At 44.3% G+C, this 26148-nt stretch overlaps 2 protein-coding genes and 1 long non-coding RNA gene across 8 annotated transcripts in view; all 3 read right to left on the reverse strand.

Moving 5' to 3' along the window:
- LOC110406399 (sodium/glucose cotransporter 1-like) overlaps positions 1-5101 on the reverse strand; it is a 56180-nt gene extending 51079 nt beyond the window's left edge. For 2 of the 6 annotated variants that reach the window (XM_021412844.1, XM_021412845.1), the window contains exons 1-3: positions 2722-5101; positions 1926-2003; positions 1066-1286 (exon numbers count right to left, since the gene is read on the reverse strand). The gene's annotated coding sequence lies outside the window, so the exon portion shown is untranslated. The remainder of the gene's footprint in view (positions 1-1065; positions 1287-1925; positions 2004-2721) is intronic. The other 4 variants (XM_021412847.1, XM_021412848.1, XM_021412846.1 and 1 more) reach the window with 4 other exon arrangements.
- Positions 5249-13553, reverse strand: YWHAH (tyrosine 3-monooxygenase/tryptophan 5-monooxygenase activation protein eta). Its single transcript, XM_021412872.1, has 2 exons — positions 13185-13553; positions 5249-6684 (listed from the first exon to the last, which is right to left on the reverse strand). Exons 1-2 carry the CDS (start codon positions 13269-13271, stop codon positions 6028-6030), a joined length of 744 nt encoding a protein of 247 aa, XP_021268547.1. The 5' UTR covers positions 13272-13553; the 3' UTR covers positions 5249-6027.
- Positions 19353-26148, reverse strand: part of LOC110406557 — an 11292-nt gene continuing 4496 nt past the window's right edge. Inside the window, exons 2-3 of the long non-coding RNA XR_002443497.1 lie at positions 22888-25817; positions 19353-20978 (exon numbers count right to left, since the gene is read on the reverse strand). This is a non-coding gene — a long non-coding RNA (uncharacterized LOC110406557). The remainder of the gene's footprint in view (positions 20979-22887; positions 25818-26148) is intronic.

The raw sequence follows: 26148 nt of genomic DNA on the forward strand, positions 1-26148 counted from the left end.
GAAACAAAACTTTCAAGGTGAAATTTAGATGAGCAGTTTATGGAATTTACACATTTGTTTCTTAGCAATATAAAACACTAAATCAAAACACAGCTCCTACTGTAACAGGTAGCTAAACTAAAATTGTATCAAAGAATCTTATCATATACTTGTCAAGTGAAAATGCTTTCCACATCAGCCTTGCCAAGAAATTGCTACAGATTCTATCCCAGTAGCTCCTAGCAACTTGTAAATGAGGTATTTTCAAGTTTAGAGCACAATTTATTTTCCATAATTGAGGATGGTCAATGCAATGTTTTATTCTCTGCCATGTTCAGAAAATGAACATTATTAGCACAGGAGTGTTAACGCAAGTGCAGGAATTATCTGACAGCAAGAAAGTCTCAGCTGTGAAAACTAGGAGAATGAATCAGCAACGGCACCAAAGCATTCTTATGTATTAAAAGCATCGCACTTTGATGACGCTGATGACAGCAAACATCTCAGCTCCCCAGTCCTCCCACAACATTTTACAGCCCAGAGAAGCTTAATAGGACTTGTTTCAGAAGAGGCAAATAGCAGTCCTTAAAAAGCTTGAGGTGACACAAGAGAACCAAGAGATTCGTTCCTGCCCTTAAAGGACATGCTGGAATTTTAACAGTGACCCAACACGGTGGCCAGGCAATGAGCACTTGGAGAGAGCTCCGCCATCTCCTGCCAAACACAGGCTCAGGCTGTCTGCTCTCATCTCTGGATTTGGATGGCAGGGGCAGTAATGGGGATCACTGCTCCAGGACAGCTCTGCCATGGGGGCAGGAAGCTGCTACAGATGGTGCCCAATTGCGCTGGATTGTCCCTTCATGGCACAGGCCCCTACAATGTACAGCAAAAATTATTTATTCCAGGTCAAGTTTTCAAGTTCTAGCACCTCTAACTTGATTTTCCTATGCAGGTATCTCTCTGAAGTACCTAGAATTGAACTTAAAAAATAATTGAATTTGTTTTTTCAGGAAATCAAAGTAAACAGGGCACAAATAGCAGTTGTTTCTTTGTCTCTTTTTCCAAAATATTCTCCCTTTTACTCACCAGGGAAAACAGTTAGTTGATTACTATGTTGCTACACACATCTACTAGTTTCTGCCTCCTGCAAAAGTCAGATGTTCCTTCCTGAACTCAAGGTCACAGCAACAGCCAGAAATGCCCGTTAGCAAAATGCTTTTCTTGCCAATCCCCTGCAGTTCCTGCCTCTTTTCATATTCTGTGTGTTCAAGAAGGAAATTGGTGCTTTACTCCTCTTTCAGTAGCTTCTGTTTGAGAAAACACTGATTAACGATCATTACTGAGACATTTAAAATAAGGATACAGCTCTCCAAATGTCATAGATTGTATGTACTATAACTGCAGGTATAACTGGGTTTCAAGAACATTACTGGAAGGCACATGGATGATGTGATTTGATTTGTTTCTCTCCTTAGATATACTGTTAAACTAGATAACTTTTTAAAGATGGATGGATTCAGCTACTAACAAATTAAATTCTATAGTGGAATCAATCACATTTATCGGATTATCAAATTGATGTGAAAATCACAGAATCACAGAATTGTAGGGGTCGGAAGGGACCTCCAGAGATCATCAAGTCACTGCATAACTACACATAAGTGATTTCCTGAAAAACACCTGATAGAAAATTCACAGTGCTTTGCCCTAACATATTCTGGGATTTGCAGACAAACACCCAATGCAATGAAAATAATTCATCTGGCTATAATGTCTGAGGTAGAACAGATCAAATTGATTTGTAATAGTTAAAATCATTTAGACTAAAATAAAAGACAGCACAGAGATACCAGTTATTTACAGGTTCCCAAGCCTGCTATGCATGCTAATCTCAAAACCTAAGTCTACCACTAATGATTTATGCAGTCACTGGAGTTTGGGCTTACCAGGTGTTCTAACCAAAGCCAACCAGAATTTGTGCATACTGACGAACAATCCAAGCACTGCTCTTGAGAGCAGCACTTCTATCAAAGAAAAAAAAGTTATGGCACAATACCCATTCAAAGACTCAAGGAACTATAAGATAAATGAATATTTACATTTTATTTTCTACTTTTACTATTATTTAATAGTAATATTATAGTAATATAGTAATATTAATAGTAAAAGTACTTAAAATATAAGTAACAGATTTATATGTTATTAAAAATAATTATGTAATTGCACTTCCATTATGTAATCATATATGTCAATCCTTGACAATTTTTAAAGATTATATATAAAATTTTTTAAAAAATTATACATACATTGCCCGATTATAATTTAATACATCATATAAAGTGCTTCTCTGTCAGGAATGCCTCCACTCCCTTTCCAGATAGAATTCACATAACGTACGTATTTTAAAATACCTTCACCCTTGTGTTTAAGGACATGCAAAGATAAATTTCAATGAGATATTAAATTGGCATGTGGTGTGGAATATAATTACTTGAAGTTTAGGTATAGATTCTAAAAGCCGCTCATTTCAGCTTTGGAACAATCTTTGCTAAAAGGAAAAAGTGATTTTTTTTTTCTTTTTGAGGATACTAAAGGAATGGCTATGTAGTCCAAAATAGATTGGCTATCTTGTAAATTGCCTAGCAGATTTAATGCTAAAGTCTACTAAGTGTGCAGATCCAACTCCCAGTGTAAGATAAAATTATCACAAGACAATGAAATATGAGAAAAAAGACAGAGCACCTCCTCCAACAAGGTGACTGGCTGCAGAGCATTCCTGCTACAGGTTTGCTGAAGGATTTCAGGCGGGTCTCACACTGACAGAGAATGAATAACATATATCATTTTTTTTCCTTCTGGGATTGTCTTTGCACCCATGGGTTTACATTAATACACCCATGTAATTTCACTCACCTGCCTTTAAGTTTATCCTCATCAAAAGAACTTGATCATTACTTAGATCTCTTCCAGATATACTAAGATGGTAGCCTGAATTATGTTACAAGTCCACACACGGCCCAGCATAACCGCATGACGCTCATTTGGAGGAATACAACCTTCTAGCTGCTCCTTGTTATTGAATTTTAACTTTCATATTTCAGATGAAGATATTCTAATTCAAGTCTAACTTGAGATCATCTCCTGGTCACTTAATTCCACTTTGCTGGGAGCACTTGACAATAAGTTACCTGCACTTGACGGCTCACTACCAAACTTCAGGTCATCTTGTGATAAGGAAGCTCTTCTGGAAAGTTCCTCTAAAGATTCCAGTGCAAGACAGAAATTCTTAGAAGGCAGTTTATTCTTTCCAGCCATGTTTATTTACACTATTAGATCTTGATACCTGGTACAAAACCTAGATAGTTTCCAAGTATCAGAAACCTTTAGAGAGAGCAAGCATACTAAATTCAGCTTGCAGTATCTCAAAGCTAGCACTCCTAGTTTTCCTCTACGAGGAATTCTGTGGGCCTCCACATTCGTGAATTGTCGGAATACCTTCAGCCAACTAGATAAAACACTTCGAGAATATAGTGGCTCATCAAGAGATAGTGAATTATAACTTCAGTTTTTCACATATCTTCCTAACATCTTCCAACCATCTTCTCATTTGCTTATATTTATGCCTATAACTGATTAATTTGTTGAAATTTACGCTGCCTGGGAGAAGGGAACCCACCCTTCCAGCAATTTAAACCATTTCAAAATGGAACTTTATACTTCATGATAATCAGTAAAGATTTACCCAGATTAATGGTAATTCAGGAAAATACACCCAGAAACCGTAACATTCCACAGAACGCCTTTCATTTCCATTTGGGACCTTATGCACAAGTTCAGTAGCTAATCTTCAATGGCCTAGCCCGGAGAAGTCAGAGACCTACTGACAAAGGAGCTGCGTAAGGAAATAACTACAATGAAAAAAAAACTCCTTAGCCCTTAATTAACAAAATATATATATTAGTACCTACAAAAACATGTAGAAAATAAACCTAGCAATTACCAACAGTGATTAACTAGCCAGAGTGTTTCAATATAAAAAGGCAGTTTTATCATCAAAGTTTCATTTCGGTTCCACTTAGCAGGTATGTATATTTGAGAGGAAAGGAAGAAAAAATGTGTAAGTACTATATTTGAGACAGGTAAGTCCAAAAAGACTGTATTACTGGGCCAGGAGGCTCTAGTAAGTAACTGGGGGCAGGGGGGAACCAAACAGCAGTTAGTGTACTGTTTGAGCAAAAAAAGTAAGAAAAAAGAACTTCCAGAGGAGGCCACGGGCACGCAGCAGTAATTGGTATTAAGGACATACTTCAAGCTGCTTTAGTAGGAGATCAGGCATGTCCAGATCATACAACAGCGCAACATCAAGGTTCTTATCTTCTTCAGATGTTGCTCAAGTCTTCGGATTATCACTAGCTTAACTGACATAATACAGCTAGAATTACCTAGGAAACTAGAAAATATATGAACAAATCTACCCTTAAAAGAATCTAATCCTCCAGATATTTAAAAGAAAGCAGTTCAGTGTCTTTAAAAAGTATGAGAAGTTCTTGCTGTGGGCATTTAGGCCAGTAATATTTATTAAGAAATATGGATTTAGATAAATTAAGAACTTACATGATCTTTGAGCTAGCCCAGGTGCCAGTAGCAGTCTGGATACAGCCACACGTAACTCAACAACAGCTAACTTTTCCTGCTTCTGTAATACATCAGTACAGAAGTACGGATGGAACCAATAAATATATTCTAACTGTTGGGGAGAAAAAAGCAAAATGTAAGTCTGGGGACTAGATTTAAGTTAGCTAGAACACAGAGGCATTCTCTAAGAATAAATACTGCTTCTGCTAGAATTAGGTACACACAAAATAACACAACTGGAATTTTAATGTGTAAGTATGATTTCGTGGTTAGCACTTCAGGAAAAAAAAAACTTCTAAAGTTACTGTTGACAGAAGAAAATAACATAAGTCTCTACACTGGTATAACAAGTAATATGCTTTACTATTTTTTAGCTCCTGAGCAGAACTGCTTTACAGCTGCTCTACCAAGTACATCAACTAACACATACCTTTGGAAACTCCATTTTAACTCAGCTAAGAAGTATCATTCTAGATTGCTGTAGGCTTCTTTCTTTTTTAACATACTGTTGTTTGCTCACTTGTTTTTAGCATGAGACAACTTCTCATTAAACTTTTAACGAACTGTTTTAACTTACCAGTGATATACTAAGTAACACAGACTTCGCTCTGAACAAAAGACAGGACAGCTTATGTAGAGATAATATTCCCCGAAGCAGCATTTTATTTTATTTAATTCCAAAACATTTAATTTAGAAGTCTGGCATCTCAGTCATCCATCTTAACATGGGCTAATATTGACATAGTGTTGTCAGAATACACAGACAACTAAACAGCCAAAGAGTTTACAAAAAATAAATTCATGATTCTTCAAAACAACTGCAAAAGGTTACAAGTATCAAAACTCTTAGGTAGATGCACTGCATTAAAATAAACTGTGCACATAAGTTAAGAGGCAAAAAAAAATTTGCTACCGAAACTTCACATTTCAAACAGTTTATTGTAAACTGATGAACAGGGTTGTCATTTCACATCAGCTTAACTGTTTGTATTGACTGAAAAAAAATTGAGGTGGCTAATTCACTTCGCATGCACAAAATGTACTGCTTAACAGAACAGTCAGCTCATTTCAAATGGCAAAAATTTTAACTGGAATCTAATCATCTCCAATCGTTTTCCATTATTCTTTCCCGTCTGTTCTAATCAACAGGCAAACTAAAAATGCCTCATTTAATACTTATCTTTCTGCACTGTTGAAGTGCAACTAAGATAACTAGGGCCAATAAACCAATCAATCCATCAGTGCCCATGAAGGCTCATCTGAAACTGCTTCTTGATAAAGTGAACAGCAGATCTGAACAGCTGTACAATACAGATATGCTTAGCACTAGCTATTTAGTGTGACTGTGGCAAGGTAATATTGGTGATGACAGGGATTGTGAAGTGGATGAAAGACAGATCAGAGGAAAGCTTTTTAATTATTGCCCTCTCCTGCTTCTTCATCTTGTTGGTCACTCGTCCACAGAGTGAGGTTATCTCGAAGTAACTGCATGATGAGAGTGGAGTCCTTGTAGGAATCCTCATTTAGTGTGTCCAGCTCTGCTATGGCATCATCAAAGGCTTGTTTGGCTAAAAGGCAGGCCTGCTCAGGAGCATTCTGGATTTCATAGTAGAACACCGAGAAATTGAGTGCCAGCCCAAGCCTAATTGGGTGAGTAGGCTGCATGTGCTCTTTGCTGATTTCAAAGGCCTCTTTATAGGCAGCTTCTGAGGCTTCCACAACACTGTTCTTCTTCTCTCCAGCAGCAACTTCTGCCAAATAGCGGTAATAATCTCCTTTCATTTTCAGATAAAAAACCTTGCTCTCATACTGGAAGTCATTGCAGTTCTTGATCAAGTACTTATCGAGGAGAGCCAAAACATCATTGCAGACTGTCTCAAGTTCCTTTTCTATCTTCTCCCTATAGGCTTTAACCTTCTCCAGCTTCTTCTCATTGCCATCAGCCATAGTCTTCTGCTCTATGCTGCTAATGACACGCCAGGAAGATCGTCTAGCTCCAACTACGTTCTTGTAGGCTACAGACAGCAGGTTCCTGTCCTCATTTGAGAGAGGCTCATTCAGCTCAGTTACCTGAAAATACACACAAAGATCAAATTCAAAGGGTTTATCTTCAGAAATCCTAAGTTTCCTTCAATACCTCCATCATGAAATACAAGATTCAGAACTCTTTCTGGATCTCAAAATTCCTTCTAGCCAGAAAACAGTTTGTAACATTTAAACTTGACAACTGTTTCTGCAGTCAAGACACAAAAGAATGAAACTCCCTTCAGTTCTGCTGTAATAGAACTGGTATTTAAAACCCATTACAAAGCACATTCACTAAAAAAAAGAGTGAGTCAGGCTGGTGTAACAAAGAAGCATTTGGAGGATTTAAATCATAAGTCTTAGCTATAATTACGCAGAATACAAACTTAACAATGAATTTAAATGTACCTAGAATATCAGTTTTATGAATCTGGAACACAACACAGACACTGGAAACTGCTGCAGGTCTTGGATTTCTTTCCCTTGCTGCTTTTTTTCATTCAACAGCAGAGATGGAAGTGCTGCAGTCATTATGATTAAGTTCTGCATAGTACAAATGCAATTAGTGCTTCATACCGTCTTTCATTCACTTAGTGAGCAATTACACAATGTAATACAGAAGTTAGCCTGATTTCTGTTGACTAGTGGCTGCAGGCAAGTTTCAAGGACAGGATATAGAAGAAATTGCATAGGAGTGGAACAAATGAGGGTTTTTTTCTTCTTTTGAGAAAAAAAACTTACATTCCTACTACAAAAGCTGCAGTAAGGGAAGGGTAGAACATCCACGACTACACTTAGGCCTATTTCACTTTGTGCTAATTAGAAAAAAAAAACCTTTCAGACTTGCAGTCATTTGAATTTGTTCAAATTTTGCAAATTTAGAAACATGAAATTAAGTTCATAGGAATTACATTGAAAAACACAGCCCCACTACTTTAAACATACTAGATTAGTTGCACTGGAAGTCACTAGAATTGTAAGGATATGCCCTTCTGCTTGAAGATAAACCTATCATTGCTCGTGCACTGCTAAAATTAACTGTTCAAAAAAATGTGCATGTTTGCATGACACGCAGTGTCTGCAGCCAGATCTGCAAGCTACAAGTAACTGCCACAAATATTTACACTCTTTCGAGACCACTGGTGTAACCAACATACTATCCAGTAAACATGGATCCCACCAAGCCTGAGGAATAATTTATAAAAATTAACTTTCTCAGAAAGAGAGATTACTTCAAATTGAGTTATCTCCAAAACACATTTTCCCCACAGCTCTGGGAGCTGAACTCCCAAAAGACACCGCTGTGCCCACCCTGATACAATGATAAACAACCTACAAACATTAAATGCACAGGAATCATCTCTAATGTCATTGTCACAAGCTTCTTCACAACTTCTACGCCCCATTCTCCCAGACACAATCTCTGCTGAGATCCACCCGTATCATCTTCTCTCATAAAGACACCAATTCCCTCAAGATGTAAAGGCTTAGCTAAGCCCTTTCTATTCCCCCCCAGTCTGTTAGGATAGCATTTGTTTTTACAAAAACAGAATAAAAAAATCAAAACTACCACAGATTAATAATTACTTGGTCTTTCCAGTGGTGGACATCAAAATAGTACTTTATAGTATCTAACAAATGTCATGAGAACCATCAAAAAGATTATGTAAGCCTACATTTTTACTATGCTCTAGCTGGTGTACGTACTCATGGGAAGAAATTTTGAAAACTGATAGTTTATATCTCCCTTTGTCACACGACAAAGTATAACCCTACAGCAATATCAATAGCCTTGAAAAGAGTATCCTATTTTCTAGCCTATTGTTATGCATTTTCAGTTGCAGAAAACGCGGATTCATAAAGTCCACTTGCATAGAAGATCCAGCACTTACAAATAAGCTACCCCTGAAAAGCCTTTCCACCTTCCTCTTCATCACAACTGAAATTAAAGTGAATTACTTTTCAGATACAGCACAGATGCAGTGTCAGTACCATACCATTCCTGAGTGTAACTTATATCCCCTGGCAGATTATTTGAACTTAATGTAAAAACTGAAAACCACTTTTCACATGAGCAGCACCTAGCAGGAGTGCAGGAACTCAGCGTAACAACCGAGTCATTTCCCATTAGTGATTCTTCCCATGGCAGAAGTTTCCAATGCTTGGAGTGGAACTCATTTCTTTCCAGTGTCATCTTTCAACAAGCTTCAGGATGTCAGTGCCATTTTCACCCCACCTCCCCATTTTTACTTCATTAATGCTGAACCCTTATCTCATCTGAATCTTATCTCAAAGGTGATTTCTGAAGAACAGGCAAACTATTCTCCATCCCAGCTAAAAGAATGCTGACCCTTCATGTAGATATATATAAAAATGACACCTACAGCCCTAGCATAATGGCTGTATTACAACAAATTGGAATGAAAGGAAAGCACTTGACCTTTAAGGAACTATCAACTGCTTTATCAACTTCACATCCATTAGCAAATTATATAAAAACAGACGTGTTTCTCTTCACATGTTGGGAAGATGTAGAAAACTTGAAATGCTAAAGGAAATTTTTCTTGTTTTCCATTCTACCTATAGCATTTTCTTAAGGGATCTTCAATTCCAGATATGTACCTCTACTTTTTTTTTGACACAGACTTCCTAATAATGGTTAGTAGGAAAAAACAAGAGCACTTAAGAGAAAAAGCTGTTTGTAGTATGACTTCAGAGTAGTATTACCTTACTGACGTGTAACTCTATACTTTTCTTATGCACACACACTTCTGACACTGAAGTTTGCAGCAACTTGCTAAGGACTGAAAGTAACACCAGTTGAATACACAGGTTATGATCCACTAACAGTTCAAAAGTGTTAAAAAACACACTCAATTATTTTGGTTCTGTAATATTTAGAGGTATCTCCTCCTCAGCTCTTTGCCCGAAAGTGCTCTCATAGTTTAGTGAGAGAGAACTGGGAGTGTATAAAAGGAATCCTGGCCACAACACTGGACTTCCTAGAGCATGGCAGTGCCGTTTCAGCTCAGAGCTGACTTTAATTAGTGTGATCCTACATGGGCCACATCAAGCCAAGTTAATCTTACACTGAAAACACACCGAAGCAATGGTCCTATAATTGACAGACGAATGCTCTGCCAAGTTACCTAATGGCATCAGTTTGATCCAGGTAAACTGCACGTGTGAGTGTACTTGTTTTGCCAGAGCTCGGGCAAGTTCTTAAAGAGCTGCTGCAGCAAAGGAAGACCTTACCTGAGCAGGAAAGCTACATTTAAACATTAAAACTCTCCTGACGAAGTTCGTAATTTTTACTGATCATTATTTCTGAACAAACCAGATGAGCTCATTTAAGCCAGAGCAGCATCTTGCATCGTGTGGCTTCAGTTCTTTTTTAATCAACCACTGGAAGCTTTACAGAGACATTTACTGCATAAAACCACAGTGGAAGTCACCTCACAGCAGGGGAGGACATCGTTCACATTAAAGCTCTCGATTACACCAGGACTCGATATTCTCAGGGTGAAGGAAACGTCTTTCACATGACTCATTTTAAAATTACACATCTCACATAACTGAGATTCATCTCAATTTTAAATATCTGCTATGCACCTTTACTAGAAAAGCAATATAGATTAAAAAACATACTATACATTGGAATTAATACTGACAGAAAGACTCCGTTTATAGAGCAGAACTGTTCAACTATTTAGTACTGATAATTAACATTTAAAGTCAATTTCTGGAACAGTCTAAGACCAGAAGTATTCTAGTTCCCAATATGCTCACTATTTGCTCCAACAAGTGAGAGCTTTTAACGCTCTACAATAAAAGTACGTTTTTCTCCAGTGTGTTTGGAAGTACCTTTTTACCTACCATGTAGGCTTATTTCAAACAGCTGGAATCTTCAAGTGGCACTTAATGTGATGAGGCTGCCACCGCCCTTGGCAGGATGCAATTTGGTAGAGGCACATTTACACACGCATGTGTTTTCTATGAAAATAATTTTGACTAAAAAAAAGCTAAACCCATTGATTTAGAACAACAACTTACGTATCTATGCAAGTAGCTACTAACAGAAGGACGCTTATATTCTAAATACAGATACAAGTAGAAATAGCAAAATTCTAAGAACAAGCAGCAACAAAAAATGTATTCTTCAAAAGCAGGTTCCTTATTTAAGCTACAACAGCTGTATCCTTTGGCTTTTCTATAGAAGACTGAACTGACAGGACTGGAAAATGAGCGTTTCTCCAGCTTTGTATCAACAGCTGATACGACAGTCTTGTCATGCTTTTTTCTTCACTAGAAGTCCCAAATATTGTACAAATACGCTTCTGCTACAATAATCTTTGCCACTTTATGTTTTAAGAGCAACTATCAGGCTGTTGACAATATTGTGTGCTGCAGAAACACAGTGATAAATACCTGGAGCTGAAATTAACCATTTGCATTTCCATTCAACTGGAAATACAGTATTTTCACACAGCAACTTTAAAAAAAGAATCAAATATGTTATGTGAAGAAGTACTTTTCAAATCAAAATATCCTGCATTGAGAATAGATACCAACTTAGAACACTGGTTTCCTGTTGAAGGAAGTCTAATATCTCTAGAGTGCAAGATGTGCTTAAGCTCATACCTATAAAATCAACTCAAATCTTAAAAGAGGAAAGATTACACAAACAGCTTAATAGCAGGAAACTGTTGCCCTTTACATTTAGCTTTACTTTTTATATTTAACATAACATTTCCTAAATGCTCAAGACAGATCATCTACAGTGTTAGCAAGCTCCAAATTACAGAAGCTCATCGTTATACAACTTCCTGCATAGCAAAATGGCATTACAGAAAATACTGCAACTCAATGAATGAAACTGAACAGTAATCCAGTTTAAGATGCCAAGTGGACATACACAGTAGTTACTTGTACTTTATGGATTTCCTGAAGCTCAGCAACCATGTTCTTTTTCGTTTCACCTGTTCAGAGAGCCATATATGTATTATAGTTCAGCAGTGGTTGGGGAAAAAAAGCTGCTAGTTACAGCTAGAAATGGTGTCTTCTAGAGCAGCATGGATTTTAGTGGTTTCTTGGTTGCATCCTTAATAGCAATGAAAAGTGTTCTTCAGATGAATGAAGCTGTTACTACTTCATTGTAGCTATCAGGAATTCAAGTTATATCATTAAAATACAGATTACTGACGTATACTGCATCTAATACTGAGATACTCTGAAGCATTTGTGCTTTAGGATGCTACATGTTTATTAAGCCACTGTAGGCAAAGTCGATAAAATAAATGTCTAATTCCTGCCCTCTTATGTTTCTTAAATGAAACATAACATACATCACAGTCCCTGAAGGAGACTTTTTTTTTTTTTCCAAGAATCAATCCGTGATGTGAACTTGATTTGCAGCTGCTCTTTCAAACCAAAGTCCTCTCATGTCTTTAAGCAGCACTACTCTCAAGGGAAAACAGAGTCCTCTCAGGGCCCTTCAGTGTTCACAAATAAACAGATCAACAAGACTAAATCACTAGTAATTAGATTCAGCAAAGACAATGCTAAGCATTTACCAGCATTAACACAGGCCTCAGAACTCAGATGTTTTGTTGTTTGTTTTTTAAAAAGACACCAGACGTGAAGTTTGGTCATTCTTCGGTTTTATTATGTACCAGTACAAATGGGTCAGTACAATTCATTTGCATCGCAGGTGTAGCTTACTGTTAAACACATGTCAGTATTCAACTGCGTAAGGAACGCACTGAGAACACTACCCTACAAAAAGAGGCAAGAAGGCAACGTTAAAGCTTAGAAAACAGATTCTGTGTGCACCAAGCAGCTTCTATACCCGGATGCAACCACAGTTCCATCTTTGAATCGCAGCGCTCACGTCCGTGGGGAGGCCCCTATTCGGAGCCTGTACGGCAGAACCCTCTAGAAAAGGAAGGGGCTCCTCCTGCCGCGCGGTGTTCAGACCCCCGCCCCCCGCGGCCATCCCATCCCACCCCGCCCCGCGCCCCTTCAGCCCTGGATGGGGCGCACCCCAAGGTCACCGCCCCAGGCGCGCGGCCGACAGGAGGACCCCCAGGAGCGGGGTCGCGGGGCGCCCCAGCGCGCTCCCTGCGCCCGGAGGCGGGCGGCGTTCAAACGGCCGCACTGCACCGCGCCCGATTGGCGGCACGGGGACAGCCACACCCCCGGGAGGGACAGCGCGGGGAGCGGGAGGCGCGGGCGTCGTTACGAGGGGAAGAGGGGAATAAGGGAGGCAGGAAATCAGCTCCAACAGAACGGGGGGCTAGAGGGCTCGGGCCGCCGCCCGGCTCCGCGCTGCGCAGGGCGGGAGCTGCCCCCGCCGGACGGCCCCGTACTCCCCCCCCCTCCCTCACCGCCACGGGTGGGACGCAGCGGCTGCATCCTGCCCGGACCCACCCCGCGTCGGGCCGGCCCGGACGTCCTTCCTCACCGCCCTCCCCCACCCCGCCGCCCGCCCCACACACTCCTCCCCGGGCGCGAAGCGCGGCCGCCACGCTGCCCGCCCCACTCACCGACTTCATGGCCGAGGCCATGTCGTCGTATCTCTCCGCCTGCTCGGCCAGGCGGGCTCGCTGCAGCAGCTGCTCTCGGTCCCCCATGGCCGCTTCCGTGGTGGCTGCCGGGCTGGGCACTGCGCCCCTCAGACGGAGAGGAGAGGGGCGGGGGTCTGCGGCGGTGCGAGGATAACGAGCGCGTGTGGAGAGCGCAGCGCAGCGGAGCCGCCTCCTCACGCCCGCCCTCCCGCTCGCTCACTGGGCGACCGTTAGGCTCGCCGCGCCTCACGCGCCCGGCGACGGTTGGCGCCTCGCGCTCACGGGCTGGAGCCGCGCGCTCGCTGCGTCCCCTCGGCGCCGCGTGCAGCTCGCGCCTCACCGCCCGGCTCGGAGCCTCGCGCTGCTGCCGCCGCCTGCGCCTGCGCGCTAGGAAGGCAACGAGGGGGCGGAGCCGAGGGGACTGCAGGGGAGGGGAGGGGGGCGCTGCTCCCTCGCGTTCTATTTCTAGGTGACGTCACTTGCTATAAATAGCCATCCCGGGGCGCCGGCCGGGGGGAGGCGCATGCGCGCTGCGAGTGCTGCATTTTACTGCTGCAAAGGTGGAGGTGGGCGGTGGGCGTTGCGGAGCCGCGCGGCGCCCCGCAGCGGGGTCTTTGCGGCCCCGCGCGCGCGCGGCTGCGGTGGGCGCAGCCCGGCTCCGGTCCCCAGCCTTAGCGCTGGCGCTACGTACAGCTTTACCCGTATCTTACTTTTTAACAGTCGAGCTCTTCTTCAAGAAATCGAGCGGCCGTACGTAAAGATCGTCGCTAAGGAACGGCGCCGCGCGGCGCGCTGCCGTCTGTCATCCCTTGCCGTGAGCCCGGTGCTCTGCGCTGCACTCGGCGCTGCCGGCGGGAGCAGCTCGTGCAGGGCGGGCTGTGCCCAGCCTGCTCCCGAGCAGCGGTGCCCAAGGAAAACGGATCGCAGAGTGTTTCTAAAAGCAGACACCCACTGAGCCGAAGAGTGTGCGTTAATCCAGCAAATATATGTGGGTATATCCACAAAAAAGTTCTCATTAAGTGCTTTTTTTTTCCCTCTTTTTTTTAATTGAAGAATAGCGAGCAACACTCACTGCATCACGGTGCTCACATGCACTGCTTGGACTCCAGAACCATCCAGCAAGTGCCAGTGGATGTCAACGGGTGCCATTTTTTCTGCATGGAGGAATTCAGTGACATACCTTTGCTTCAAACGCACTTCCATGTCAGATGGCATTCTTTCAGATTGCCCCTCTGCTGCCATCTGTCACACGGCAACAATGTAATGGGATACTGGTGGGGAGGTTCAAGCTCTACTGCCATCCCACCAACATCCGCCACAGAGATTGTGGGCCAACATCATAAAATAGGAGGCATTACTTTTGGAGCAGCCCTCATGTACTGCATCTAGTGCTCCGACCTTCAGCTGCAACAGCATTGCTGCTCCCAGAATCTGTAAGGGTACAAACAGAAAAAAATCAGTGCTCACGCAAAGAGTCTTAACCTGCTACAGCATCTGTAAGCCGGGTTACAAAAAATAAAAAAAATTTTTAAAAAAAGGAAATGTCAGCAGGTCTTTTAGCAGAGTGCTGAATGTGGCATCAAACTCCCTAACTCGTTCCCCTGCTAAGCTCAGGTGCCAGGCATCACCCATGATGTCCCAGAGCTCCAGGTTCCCAGCACAGCTCATGATGCGGGATTTAGAGCTGCGGGCACAGCGACCACACCCAGGGAGAACCTGTAGATGGAGAAACTCATGGTTCTGAAAACTGCCCCGTGACCTAAGGCGGTGGCTGCGCTCCACGGGCACATCTAAGTGCCCCGCTGCTCCGCAAATAGCTCCCTGCTGCAAGGCCGAGCCCGCTCGCTGCGCGGGGCACCGGGACAGCACAGCAGCCCCACACGGAGCCGCACAGGGCACACTGACAACAAGGAAACGCAACAGGGGAACGGGCACACAGTGTACCCGAGTCCTGCCAGCCTCCCACACTGCTGAGAGCCTCCCTGTCTGCTGCTCTGGCAGCAGCGAGGCAGCGCGCACCTTCTGCAGCACTGCTCCTGACACTCACGGCACCGAAGCAGCGGTACAGCCACATCCCCGCCGCTAACGTCTGCCTCATTCCTGGAGCAAGTGATCTCCCCTCTCTTCTGCTGCAGCACAGAAGTGTTTTACATTGGGAGCTGCTAAATGATACAGGCTTGGGGACAAGAGAAAAACAGAGAAGCAAGGACCGAGTGGCGCAGGAGGTTAACCAGCTTCCACAGCGCAGGGCAGGAAGTCAAGATGGGCACCGGAGACAAAGAGGTGGGGAGTCTGTGGGCATCTGATCTTGGGAATGCTGGCACTGGCACCTCCGTGGGGCACGACGTTCAGATGGCAAGGACAGATTGTTTCACAGGCTTAGCACTATCTGTATTTTTTATTGTTAGGATCCTGGCAGCGCATCCCCACGATGAAGTGAGATAAGTGCACATCAGGGAGGGAAGGTGCTGTAACCAGTGACAAGATCAGAGCAGAAGATAGGAGTGGGTGTAGCTGAAGTGTGATGATTCTCTCTCAAACCTCAAGAGACCATAATTTCAATGATATATTTCTGGCCAAGCCGTACACCAGAGTTTAACAAGCAACAGAACTCCTCAGGCTGTCACAGTGCGTGTGAAAATATTCTACTACTTGCCATATTTCAAGTTCTTATTAATCTTCAATCACTCTCACAGAACCTCCCTCGTAACTCCAAGGTACGAGCTAGAATGAAGGCAGAAAGATGACACTGCCAGAGTGCTGCTCAGAAGCAGCAGGGTTCATGCTGTGAGCTGTGTGTGTTGTGTACCTGCACCAACAGGAGCTCGTTAGAGGAAAAGGGCAGAGATTTGCACAAAGCCTGCGAAGCCCTTGCTCCCACAAGAGAGTGGACACGTGTATCCCAAACCCCCAGGGGATCACTGCAGTGTCTGCAGTAGCACTCTGCATCAGACACATCAGACAATTTTGCATGTTGGGAATCCTGTGCAGACATGAGCTGATAGATCCTCAGAGCTCTCTGCAAAATGTGCTATTTTCAAGCACTTGCTCATTTCAGAGTCCAGTGAAGAATGAGCACTATGTCTGAATAAAAGATTATGGCAGTGTATTTACGTGCCAGAATGATTCAGGGATATGCACGGGAGGCTGTGAAGCATGCTCAGTTGTGGGGGTTTCTCTAAGTGGCAAGAACACAGTACCTAATTGAAAGCAGCTTTAACTCTTCATGAGCTGCTTCAAACCACAACGTTTGCCACAGTCCTGTCCAGATACAGGAATGTGTTTTCATTCTTTATGTAATCAAAGCATAAATAGAAAAAAAATAAAAAAAGCTTACCAGAAACTTTCACCTGAGCATCCTATTGCTAGAAGTCTCTATGTGTAAAAGACATCTATGTTAAGTGAATACCCAAAGTCAAAAACAAACACACAAAAACAAAAAACCAACAATACTACTCAATCTCAGGGCTTTGCAGAGGTGCTGAGTGTTTGTAACCTATAGATAAAATCAGAATTTAGATGTCCAGCATTTCTGGAACTACCCCCAAGACACCTCATGCAGGGTGTACACAATTGCGGACTCAGTATCAGCAAACATTTAAGAAATATGCCCAGATCTTTCTTGACAAATTAATTTTTACTGCTCTTCAAACTATACCGAAGTGGACTAGCTTGATTCAGAACTGGATTAAATCCCACTGAAAACGACTGATCTGAAACAATCACCTTTCACTGCAGAACATAACATGAAAGACTTTGAGGATCACACTAATGAAGTGCAGAGATAAAATGCCTTTGGCAGCGGTTTCAGAAGCAGCCCCTTATGCCAGGTGCCCTACTCCAGCCTCTGTGAAGTGTTCATTTCCTCTAAAAATGAGGCCCTAAGCAAGTTGAGCCCAGCATCCAGAACAAGAGGCTTCCTGATAACATTGGCCTTGAAGTCGTCTCTCCTGACAGTTGTCCAGAGTGGGCCTCGGATGCACCCATTCAGTAACTACAACAGCTCGTAGCTGTCACAGCACATGAAAGCAGGGAGGGCTGCTCCTCACATCATTAATCTTCTTTTGTGCTGTAGTGGATTACTTCAGAGAAGCTATTCCTGGGCAGCTGCCACACAGGTCCTCTCTGCTGCCATTTCCATGCCATAATTCCAACCGAGAAGTCTGGTAGGCAGGACTCGGTCTGACCTCGGCAGCCTAACCACTGTGCAGAAAGCTGCAACAGCAGTGCTGGGAAACGCGTGCCCCTAGGGAAAGCGTCCTCGCCTCTACGACAGCTAAGTAACTGCACTTTGAAAACACTCCCAGATTTCCACCTCCTTTCTGTGACCCGTTAACACAAGTACTGTTCTTTGGGCTCTTATATGAGTTTTAAGATAAAAATGGCTTTGTTTTTCCTATGTAGGGCAAGCTCCTCTCTTTGCTAGGGCACGCCATGTTGAGGAGGAGGAATGACAACAGCAGGTACAGTACATTCAGTTCAGGGAAGGTCAGGCACATGCTCAGAGCATTTCTAATTACAGCTCCACAGAAGAACATAAACACATCCAGAGCTTGCTACATATGGCAGGACAGGGAATCCGGATCATGATGAGGATGTAAATCACATCTAGGAAACAAGAACAAGATAATACACAAAGGGAACAATTTAAATGTGTGAGCACAACACGAGGAACTCCACCACGCTGTCCCTTGAAGACCAGCTCCACCCAGCACCGCAGGCAGGAGGCCAGGTGCTGAGTGCCACTGGTGTTCAGGTTCGCTCCATCTCGTCCAGATTTGTGAGATCTGCAGGCACTGCTTGCAACTTCTCGCCCCAACGCAACTAGCTCCTCTAAAGTGTTTCATGCAGACTCAATATCCAGGTGCCGCGAAGCAGAGATGCTTGTGGGCTGAGATATGCTGTATTTCGCCGCCTGACTTTACGTCTCTTAAAGAGGAATACTTTTAATTTCCTGGGTTTCACATATCAAACTTTGGATCACCTAATGTAAGTTTATGGAGAAGTAATAAGTTATTCCATCTGGGAAATGACCTAGAAAATTCAATTGTCCTCCAGAGAGCAACTGTGCCAAATCTGGAGATGAAATTCATTAAACAAAGTGCGAGAGAAAAAGCTTTGGTTCTGCTTCATCTGCAAAGCCTTTTCCAGAGGCAGTTTGGTGAGGATTCGTGTTCCAGCGCTCCATAGGAATTCTGGTGACCAGAGCTGCCATTTTACATCAAACAGTCGAAACAACCGCATCCTTGAACTGTTTAAAACACTGACAGGGCCTGAGGACACTGCAGGCAGGAGGGAGAACAAACGTCCACCACCTCAACCCCAAGCACCTGCGTTCCCCAGCCTGAGTTGTTCCTTTAAAAAACAACCTATTACATTTCAAGAGACAGGTGTCTTTAAATTTCTATACAGGTGTAGTAATATTCATTTAATCTGTATCATCTTCGTGACAGGCAACAGCACTAAGGCCTGCAAGCAAAGGGAAATGCTTTTCATTCTCAGCAGAGGTATCACTCCTGTACATGAGTGTGTACCTTCAGCAGCAGGGAAACACAGCACCCAGGCTTCGTTCACCTGTACAGATACACACTACTGACAAGTAAACCACAGCCATCATAGCAGTGACGTGCTGCGCCATTAGCTGTGAGAAATAAAGCATCTTATTGGCGTCTCATTCAAAAGTTTATGAAGACCAGGGGAGAATTTTGCTAACGGGTGGCTCCTGCACTAAAGCCACCTCACTGTTTTATCTTCTTTCCACAACAGGCGGGACGCAGTCCTTTCCCACCACCCGAAGACCGGGTATCACGCAGCACGGCTGCCCTAGCAGCCCAGCCCCCGCCGCCCCCCAGCAGTGCCGGCACAGCGGGCAGAGCCCTCAGCCGCCCCGCCCCACCCGCCCGCCAACGGTCGCGGCGCGCCCGCCCCGCTGTTGCCATGGCTCGGCGGGAGGCGGCAGCCAATCAGGAGGCGGGGAGATATATTTGTCGCTGTTGCTACCGCCGCTCCGGGGCGGGCGACCAATGGGAAGGCGGCTCGGGGCCGACGTGGCGCTGGGCGGCGGGAAGAGTGCGTCTCCTCAGCGGCCGTGCTAGGCTTTGCGGGCAGGGTGGCTCGCTTGGAGATGGGCGACAAGACCCCGAGCGGGAAAAAGGTGCAGAGCAGCACAGGGCGAGGACGGTGCATCCCGCCCAGGTTTCTGTGAGGCACAGAGCAGCTGCACCTTTCTTCCCTGTGCAGCAGCCCCGGTTCAGCCAGGCCCCCATTGTTTAAGGGACAAAGGTGTGAAGGCATACACAGCCCTTCCGGCCAGCGGTGCTGTGAACGCCAAACTGCCAACAAGAAAATGGCGTCCCAAGGGAGATGCAGGGGAACGAACACTGGGTGCACCAGGGCCACAGCCCCGCAGTACCCAAGTGCGGGGTTAGAAATGCTACATGCAAATAACATATCCTTACCTTGAAATGGAACCCTGGGGAGAGACATTCATAACCTTTATTTGATAGCATTATTACAATAGCAGAGGCTGTAACTTGGCAAAATATCACAGAAGGGGCAATCTTTGCCATCTTAAAAAATACCAGTAATACTTGCAGAAAATACTTAAAACACTGCAGCAGAAATTTTAAACCTGCATTGAATAGCTGCTTGGCTGCTTGTACATAATCCTGCTTTTTAGCCTGAAAGCAGAAGCGTGAGCAGATGAAGGAGCCCAACAGGCGGCCTGAAGGCACGGTTAAACAGAGAGCTGCTTATCCCTGTGCAGTGAGCAGCCTTCAGCCAAGCACAGTGCTCCCCTGCCCACAGACAGTCCCCTGGGGTGCGCAGGGAACAGCCTGCGCAGCTCACGCTGCTTTGCAGGGCAAGGCGTGTGCTTGCTGCAGAACGCCTCAGGGGTGACAACTGCTTGTGCAGTTTCAGCCCATGCAGACCTGGGGACTGAAACGGATGAAGAGGGCTCAGCAGCTCCCACTGTCTGCCCAGGGAAGGCAGATAAATGGAATCTGAGATGCAGGTGGTGTAAGGTACTGATGCACAGGTATGCCCTCCCCAGTCCTACAGGAACAGCAGCAGCTCTAGCACTGTAAATTCTGCAGTGCTCCCATCTGTGTCACCTACTGCACTACCAAGCATGGGGCACTCTGAAGTTTTGCTCAGCAGCACAACAGAAATGCATAGATGAGGAGTAGCAGTGTTTACCAGCATGTAGCTGAGTCCTTATTCTCCTGAGATTTTACCTGAGATGAAGGTATCTGTTATCTAGCTGTTAAGCAACATAACAAAGGTTTTCCTCCTTTTCAGTTGTTCCACATGTTTTCATGGTGTAATAAAGGACTCATGCCGGACCAGTGCTATGGGTACTGTAGAACTATGCAGCTGCTACAGTCAGTAACTTAGTATTTTTAACATCTTCAGAAAAGCTTCAGACTGTTTCAGTGAAAACATAACAGTCCACAACGTACCTCCAGTTTCTTGTATCCTTTGCAAAATTCTCAGTAAAGCTCACTAAAATGAGCTTTGTAACTATTTGAAAAGGCCCTCATCCTTCTGCCCCACTCTTTCCATTCCTCATCTCCATGAGAAACTTCTAACTCATTTAAAATATAAACAAGAAAACCAGGAAAGAATGAGGTTTTTGCCGGAGAAGTGCAGACCACATTGAGCACCTCCGCAGGTGGGTCACATTCTTCCCCCTGTTGAGAATTCAGAGAGCAGCCATGCTGCCTGGAACATGTCACTGCTTGATGGATCCCCAGCTAGATCCTCCAGGACCTGAAAGACAGGAGGGAACCAAAGCTTCACCACATAGGCTCTTTAATGCAGTGTCTCACTGCGGAAGAGCTCCTTCGGGCAAACATACAGAGGCACAGGGCTGTGGGATGGGAGGGAATGTCAGTGGTGAGTGCTATGTGTGAAGGGACAAAGTCTTTGTTTGCCTCTAAGATCAGGTAGAGTCATATGTCATCTGGGTGTAAAAATGGCAAGCGCAATCTGTGCGCAATTCTTAATTCAGAGAAGAGCAATCCTCTTCTTTTTGCCCAAGGCACCGGCTCCTTAAAAAAATCAGTAAACAATGGAGGGCAAAACCAGCATAAAGATGGGAATGGTCACCTGGACAAAGGAGTTCTGTTCAGGAAGGGAAAGAAATGTCTCTAAGATGAGTTAGCTGTTTTTTGTTTTATTTTCATGTTGATATGTTATGTGACCCACAAAGAACAAACTGAAAGTCGTGTGTGGTACAGGGTGTGTGCATCTGCACCTCTGTGGTTCAGACACAGGAAATAAACACCTGCATACCCCTACAGGAAGTCCAGGGAAAGTTTATCCTACAAGACACAGGGCACCCAGGAAGCCTATCAAATGCTGCAAAATCATTTACCCATTCAAGCTCTTCATTTTCCTACAGCATGCATTAAAAAAAAAAAAAAGCAAAAACTGCTTTTCTGAATTCCCTAACTAGCTAATTATTACAAAGATTTGAAGATGTCGCCTTTTGACATCTGCAGGCATCCCATGGTATCTTGTTCCCCAGCCCATGTTGCACTGAGTGTCATGTTTCTGTACAGTCACGAAATCAGTGCATAAATCCAAAAAAGCAAGAGGAAAACTCTTGCTACAGAGACTGCATACGCGGGAAATCTTAGAAAAGGCTCATTCATTATTAATGCCCAAAGCTTTCCTCCTCGTCTGGCTCCCATTATGGCTGGTAAAAAGACCACTTTCCAAGATACAGATCTTTATATTGATGCTTTCAAAGGCTCAAAAGAGGTTCTGTTACTGCCCTCAGAGCTGCAGCCATTTCCCATAATGAGGCCAGCAGATAGTCTCCTGCTTTTCAAAATCTCTTTCAAAAAGGTTTTCTCTGGCAGCTTACATTGCAAGAGAAATGGAAATGGATGCTAACTCATGGGTTGAAGCAAAAAAAAAATACACTTGAAGCCAGAAAATAAACCTTACCAATAGCTCAATCTATAGTTTAGATAGGGCTTTCTTAGGTCCATTTTTAAAGTAACATTTCATTCATGGATGTGCACCCATCCTCTTGAAAGCAGTAGATTTCTGGGTTTGATTCTCTGCTTAAAAGCAACAGAAAGCATACAGACTGAGTTCAGATCATGGAAGGGAAGCCACTTCTTCTATCATTTCCTATAACAGCAGTATTCTGTAAACTACTCTCAGCCATCTCAGAACACTGCAAAATCTCCTCAGCAACAACAAACTTGGAAATGAAAATGACGTGAAAGATTTGAACAGGTTTCAGAGACGTGAGTTAAACTCCACAGAACCCTTCAGAAGGGGAGGGCCCTCAGGCAGCCACCTTAACTGCCATCTTTTCACAGTGCTAGGTGAACCCTCTGCTGCTTAAAATGTAGATGATACTTCAGATCTACACAGGTTGATTTGGCCATTGTTCCGGTGATATTTTTAGTAAAATCAAGATCTCAAAAGCAGTCCAAGTAGCAAAGCCAACAAAAACCTATCCTAGCATCTGCTAGATGCTACCTTGAGAATGCCAAGCTTACTGGCCAAGCTTACTGTGAACTGGATTCCAAAGATACGCTTAGATCAGATATGAGTCACACACCATATGATGTGAGATTTCACATCTCCTATGAGAGTGCTACAGCTGGATGGCATGTGTCTGAGCTCCCTTCTAGGAACACTAGGTGTGTTCTCTTACCTGGCTTCATCCCAAGGCTTGGCTTTCCTCCATGCAGGGTGCAGAAACAGGTGGGCATTGAGGACTGCCAACTACAGTCTGTCTGGAACTGGAAGAAAATGTGATGATTTACAAATGCATTTGTATTTATGCCATTTACTGTAGTCTTGCAGCAAGACAAAAGGGGCTGCTGAGAGTTCTGTTGACTGCAAACCTGTGTCATTTATTCACATTGTTAAGGGCTGAAAAAAGAAAAAACGAGATTCTGCACAGGGAGGACGAGCCTAACTAGGAGCAGTACACAGGACCAACATCTCCATTTGCAACTTGCCTTATGCCCCCAGAACACTCTCCATAAACAAAGAGATGTCTACCAAAATGTCTCTCTCAGAACATATTTTGAAAACCGAGATCTTCATAGTCAAAACACACAAAGGAGGTTTTGACACAGCCACAACATTAACTGCAGTTCTACTACAGCCTTTCAAGGCTGCCAGACAAAGTCTGGGGACATGGCTTCCCCAACCAACCTCTGTGTGGGCCCTGCCAACGTCTGGAAAAAGGTCACAGCACGCAGGCACCAGGCCAAGTAGGAGACGCGGGGTACTCCATGATGGCATGCTCTCTCCATCACCAACTCAGAAGCATCTGTACTCCAGCAGCACTGCCCATACTGCTGCCAGGAGTAGCTGTACAGGCCCAGATCAAAGGTGTCAGCTAACAGAGGTTAGGAAACAAGAAAAAAAGGTTGTTTCTTGTCAAGTTGCCCTTCCTTGGAACTCCCTCCTAGGTTTCAGCAGTCAGCCTTGGGACTGCTCTTCTGGAGGCTGTGTTCATACAGTTATATTTCCTAATAACAAGTGGGCTCAGTCCCTACCCTCATCAATTCCTCTCATCCTTTTTTTATTGCCTGCTTACGTTTTAACACGCACAATACTCTTAGCAGCAAATCCTATGGTTTAATCATACAACGTGCCAAAAAGTAGCCTGCTTTAGCAGATTTGAGACTTGCTGCCTGCCAGTGTCATGGGCACAGGGCTATCCAAGGGAAGGCCCTAATGGCAGGAGTATTCCTACTGCTCTGAGCTGGCATCCCAAAAGCACAGGAAGAAGCAGTAAGCTGCAATCAACATGCTGGCACCAGTATTTTCTAAATCAATCTGCTGGCTCATAAATGCAGCTTGTCTTGCTCCACGGAGTTCAGCATGCTTTTCTGCTTGAAATGTGAGGCACAGGAGAGCTATATTCTGCATGAGCCATTAGCTGGGCTACATTCCACCTGTCCCAACCAGAAGAGTGAAGAAGATACAACACCACTCTGTGAAGGCAGGCATCTGCTGGGTGTCCCACAGGGACTTCCAGTCCAGTAGCTGGATCAAACTCTCCTGTCAGGCAGCAGGAGCAGATGGAGACAGTCAGCTCCCAGCCCAGCTCCCCCTCACACTCCCACCTCACAGCCCTGTAGAGCATAAGAGGTTTGGATGCAGCCCAAGTGCGTAGGACTGACTGTAAAAAGACCATAAAAGAAAGAAACTGAAATTGGTCTAATAAGCTTTCAGGCCAAGTCCTTTCCAGGTGAGCACTTTTTAAATGAGACGAGCAGATTAAGGTTCCCTTGGCTGACTTCTAGCTCTACCCCTGCACTTAGGAAGCAGACAGACAGGCACCGGCAAGGCAGTAACAGTGACACTAGATGTCCACTCCATGTGAGTGACCTTGAATAAATTCTTCCTTCTCTTCTATCTGCAAAGCAGGGATAGTTTCTCTGCCCCATCTTTCTAGGGTAACAACACTCATCTGCCTCAGCTTACGCTGTTGACTCCTTCCTAAGTCCCCAGATGAGGAATGCTCATCACATCATTATTGCTCAAGATAACTGGGGTGACACCACACTTCTAACAGGGTTCTGCCTGATAACCAAGGTGATCCTTGCTCACTGCCCATCACTGAGCAGAGATCTCACCCAAGACTTCCCACCCAAAGTCTCCTGGCTCTCTAGCGGGGGACTGCAGAAGGGCCTAGATGAAATTGCAGCCTAAGCCTCGCTCAATTCTGAAGATGTTCAATAGCATTATGGGGAGTTCAAGGTTTTGGAGGGATATGGAGCAGGCCACCAAGCTAAACAGGCATTACGAGGAGTTCAGATAGCTGTATCCTCACCCGAAGGTGTCAATGAAACAGCAAGTCATGCCCCTGCCAGGAACACGATAAAGGGTGTGTGGATTCCTGGCACAGCTGACATACCCAACAAGGAGACATTCACCATGGATTTCTTCTAGTGTCGGAACGTATTTTAAAAATAAACATGAGCTCACTCTAGAGTCAGAACATGTTAAATCTAGCCAAAATATTGCCAGCAGTTCCTTACTCATCTTTCATGACCCTCAGCCACAGTTCAAAACTGCCAATCCCAAAACACAGACTGTTTTGGATTAAGTGCAGGCCCTACCAACCTAGTGGGCAGGGTCAGCTCTCACTAAGATCTGTGTAAGTTACGATTTCCAGCCAAAATGAAAACCAGGCAAATAGCTTAGAAGCCAAACCTGCTTTAGAGAGGGGTACATCTTCTCTGATGATGCTGGCCCTGAATCTCCTTTGTACTAACCACACTGTAAAACACACATACGCTTACACAGTATGTCCCATTTTCAGTGCACAGATAAAAATATCCACAAAATCTGATGGGGACAAGCAGAAAGCCAGGCCCTGGAATGAGATGCATTACCACACTTTCTGCAACTCTCTTCAGCAGGGAAATCAGGACAATGCTTTTGAGAAGCCCTGTGCTGTCCACTCCCTTTACCTGTGGGGAAGAATAGCTTCCATGGTCCCTAGCTGTCCTTCTGTAAGGACGAAGCTTTCAGCCTCTAAATCTGACTGCCGAATGATTCTTCCTGAGCTGGCCTCAATATAAACCCCCTGCAGGACTCTGCTCAAGGGAGCTGTGATACCTGCTGAAATAAATGTTCATATTAAACACAATTACAGATAACATGACCTCAGCCTCTGACCCAGCTAGTCTTCCCCTCCTTGCTGCACATTCACCAGGGACTGCATGAACAGCAGTCACAGCATTCTGTAGACCTACAGCAAAAGCAGGTGTTATGCATCCTGTCAAGGCTATTCTAAGGAAAAGGGACTAGAAAAAAAGACGGTGACAATGCTGAACAAGACTGGTTAGGGAGGAGAGGGAGAGGGAGGGAGAGGGAGGGAGAGGGAGAGAAAGTGAGAAAGTGAGAAAGTGTTGAAGATGAGCACCATGCATCCAGCCTCTGCTGTTAG

Source organism: Numida meleagris, chromosome 14, assembly GCF_002078875.1.
Source record: "Numida meleagris isolate 19003 breed g44 Domestic line chromosome 14, NumMel1.0, whole genome shotgun sequence".
NCBI lineage: Eukaryota > Metazoa > Chordata > Aves > Galliformes > Numididae > Numida > Numida meleagris.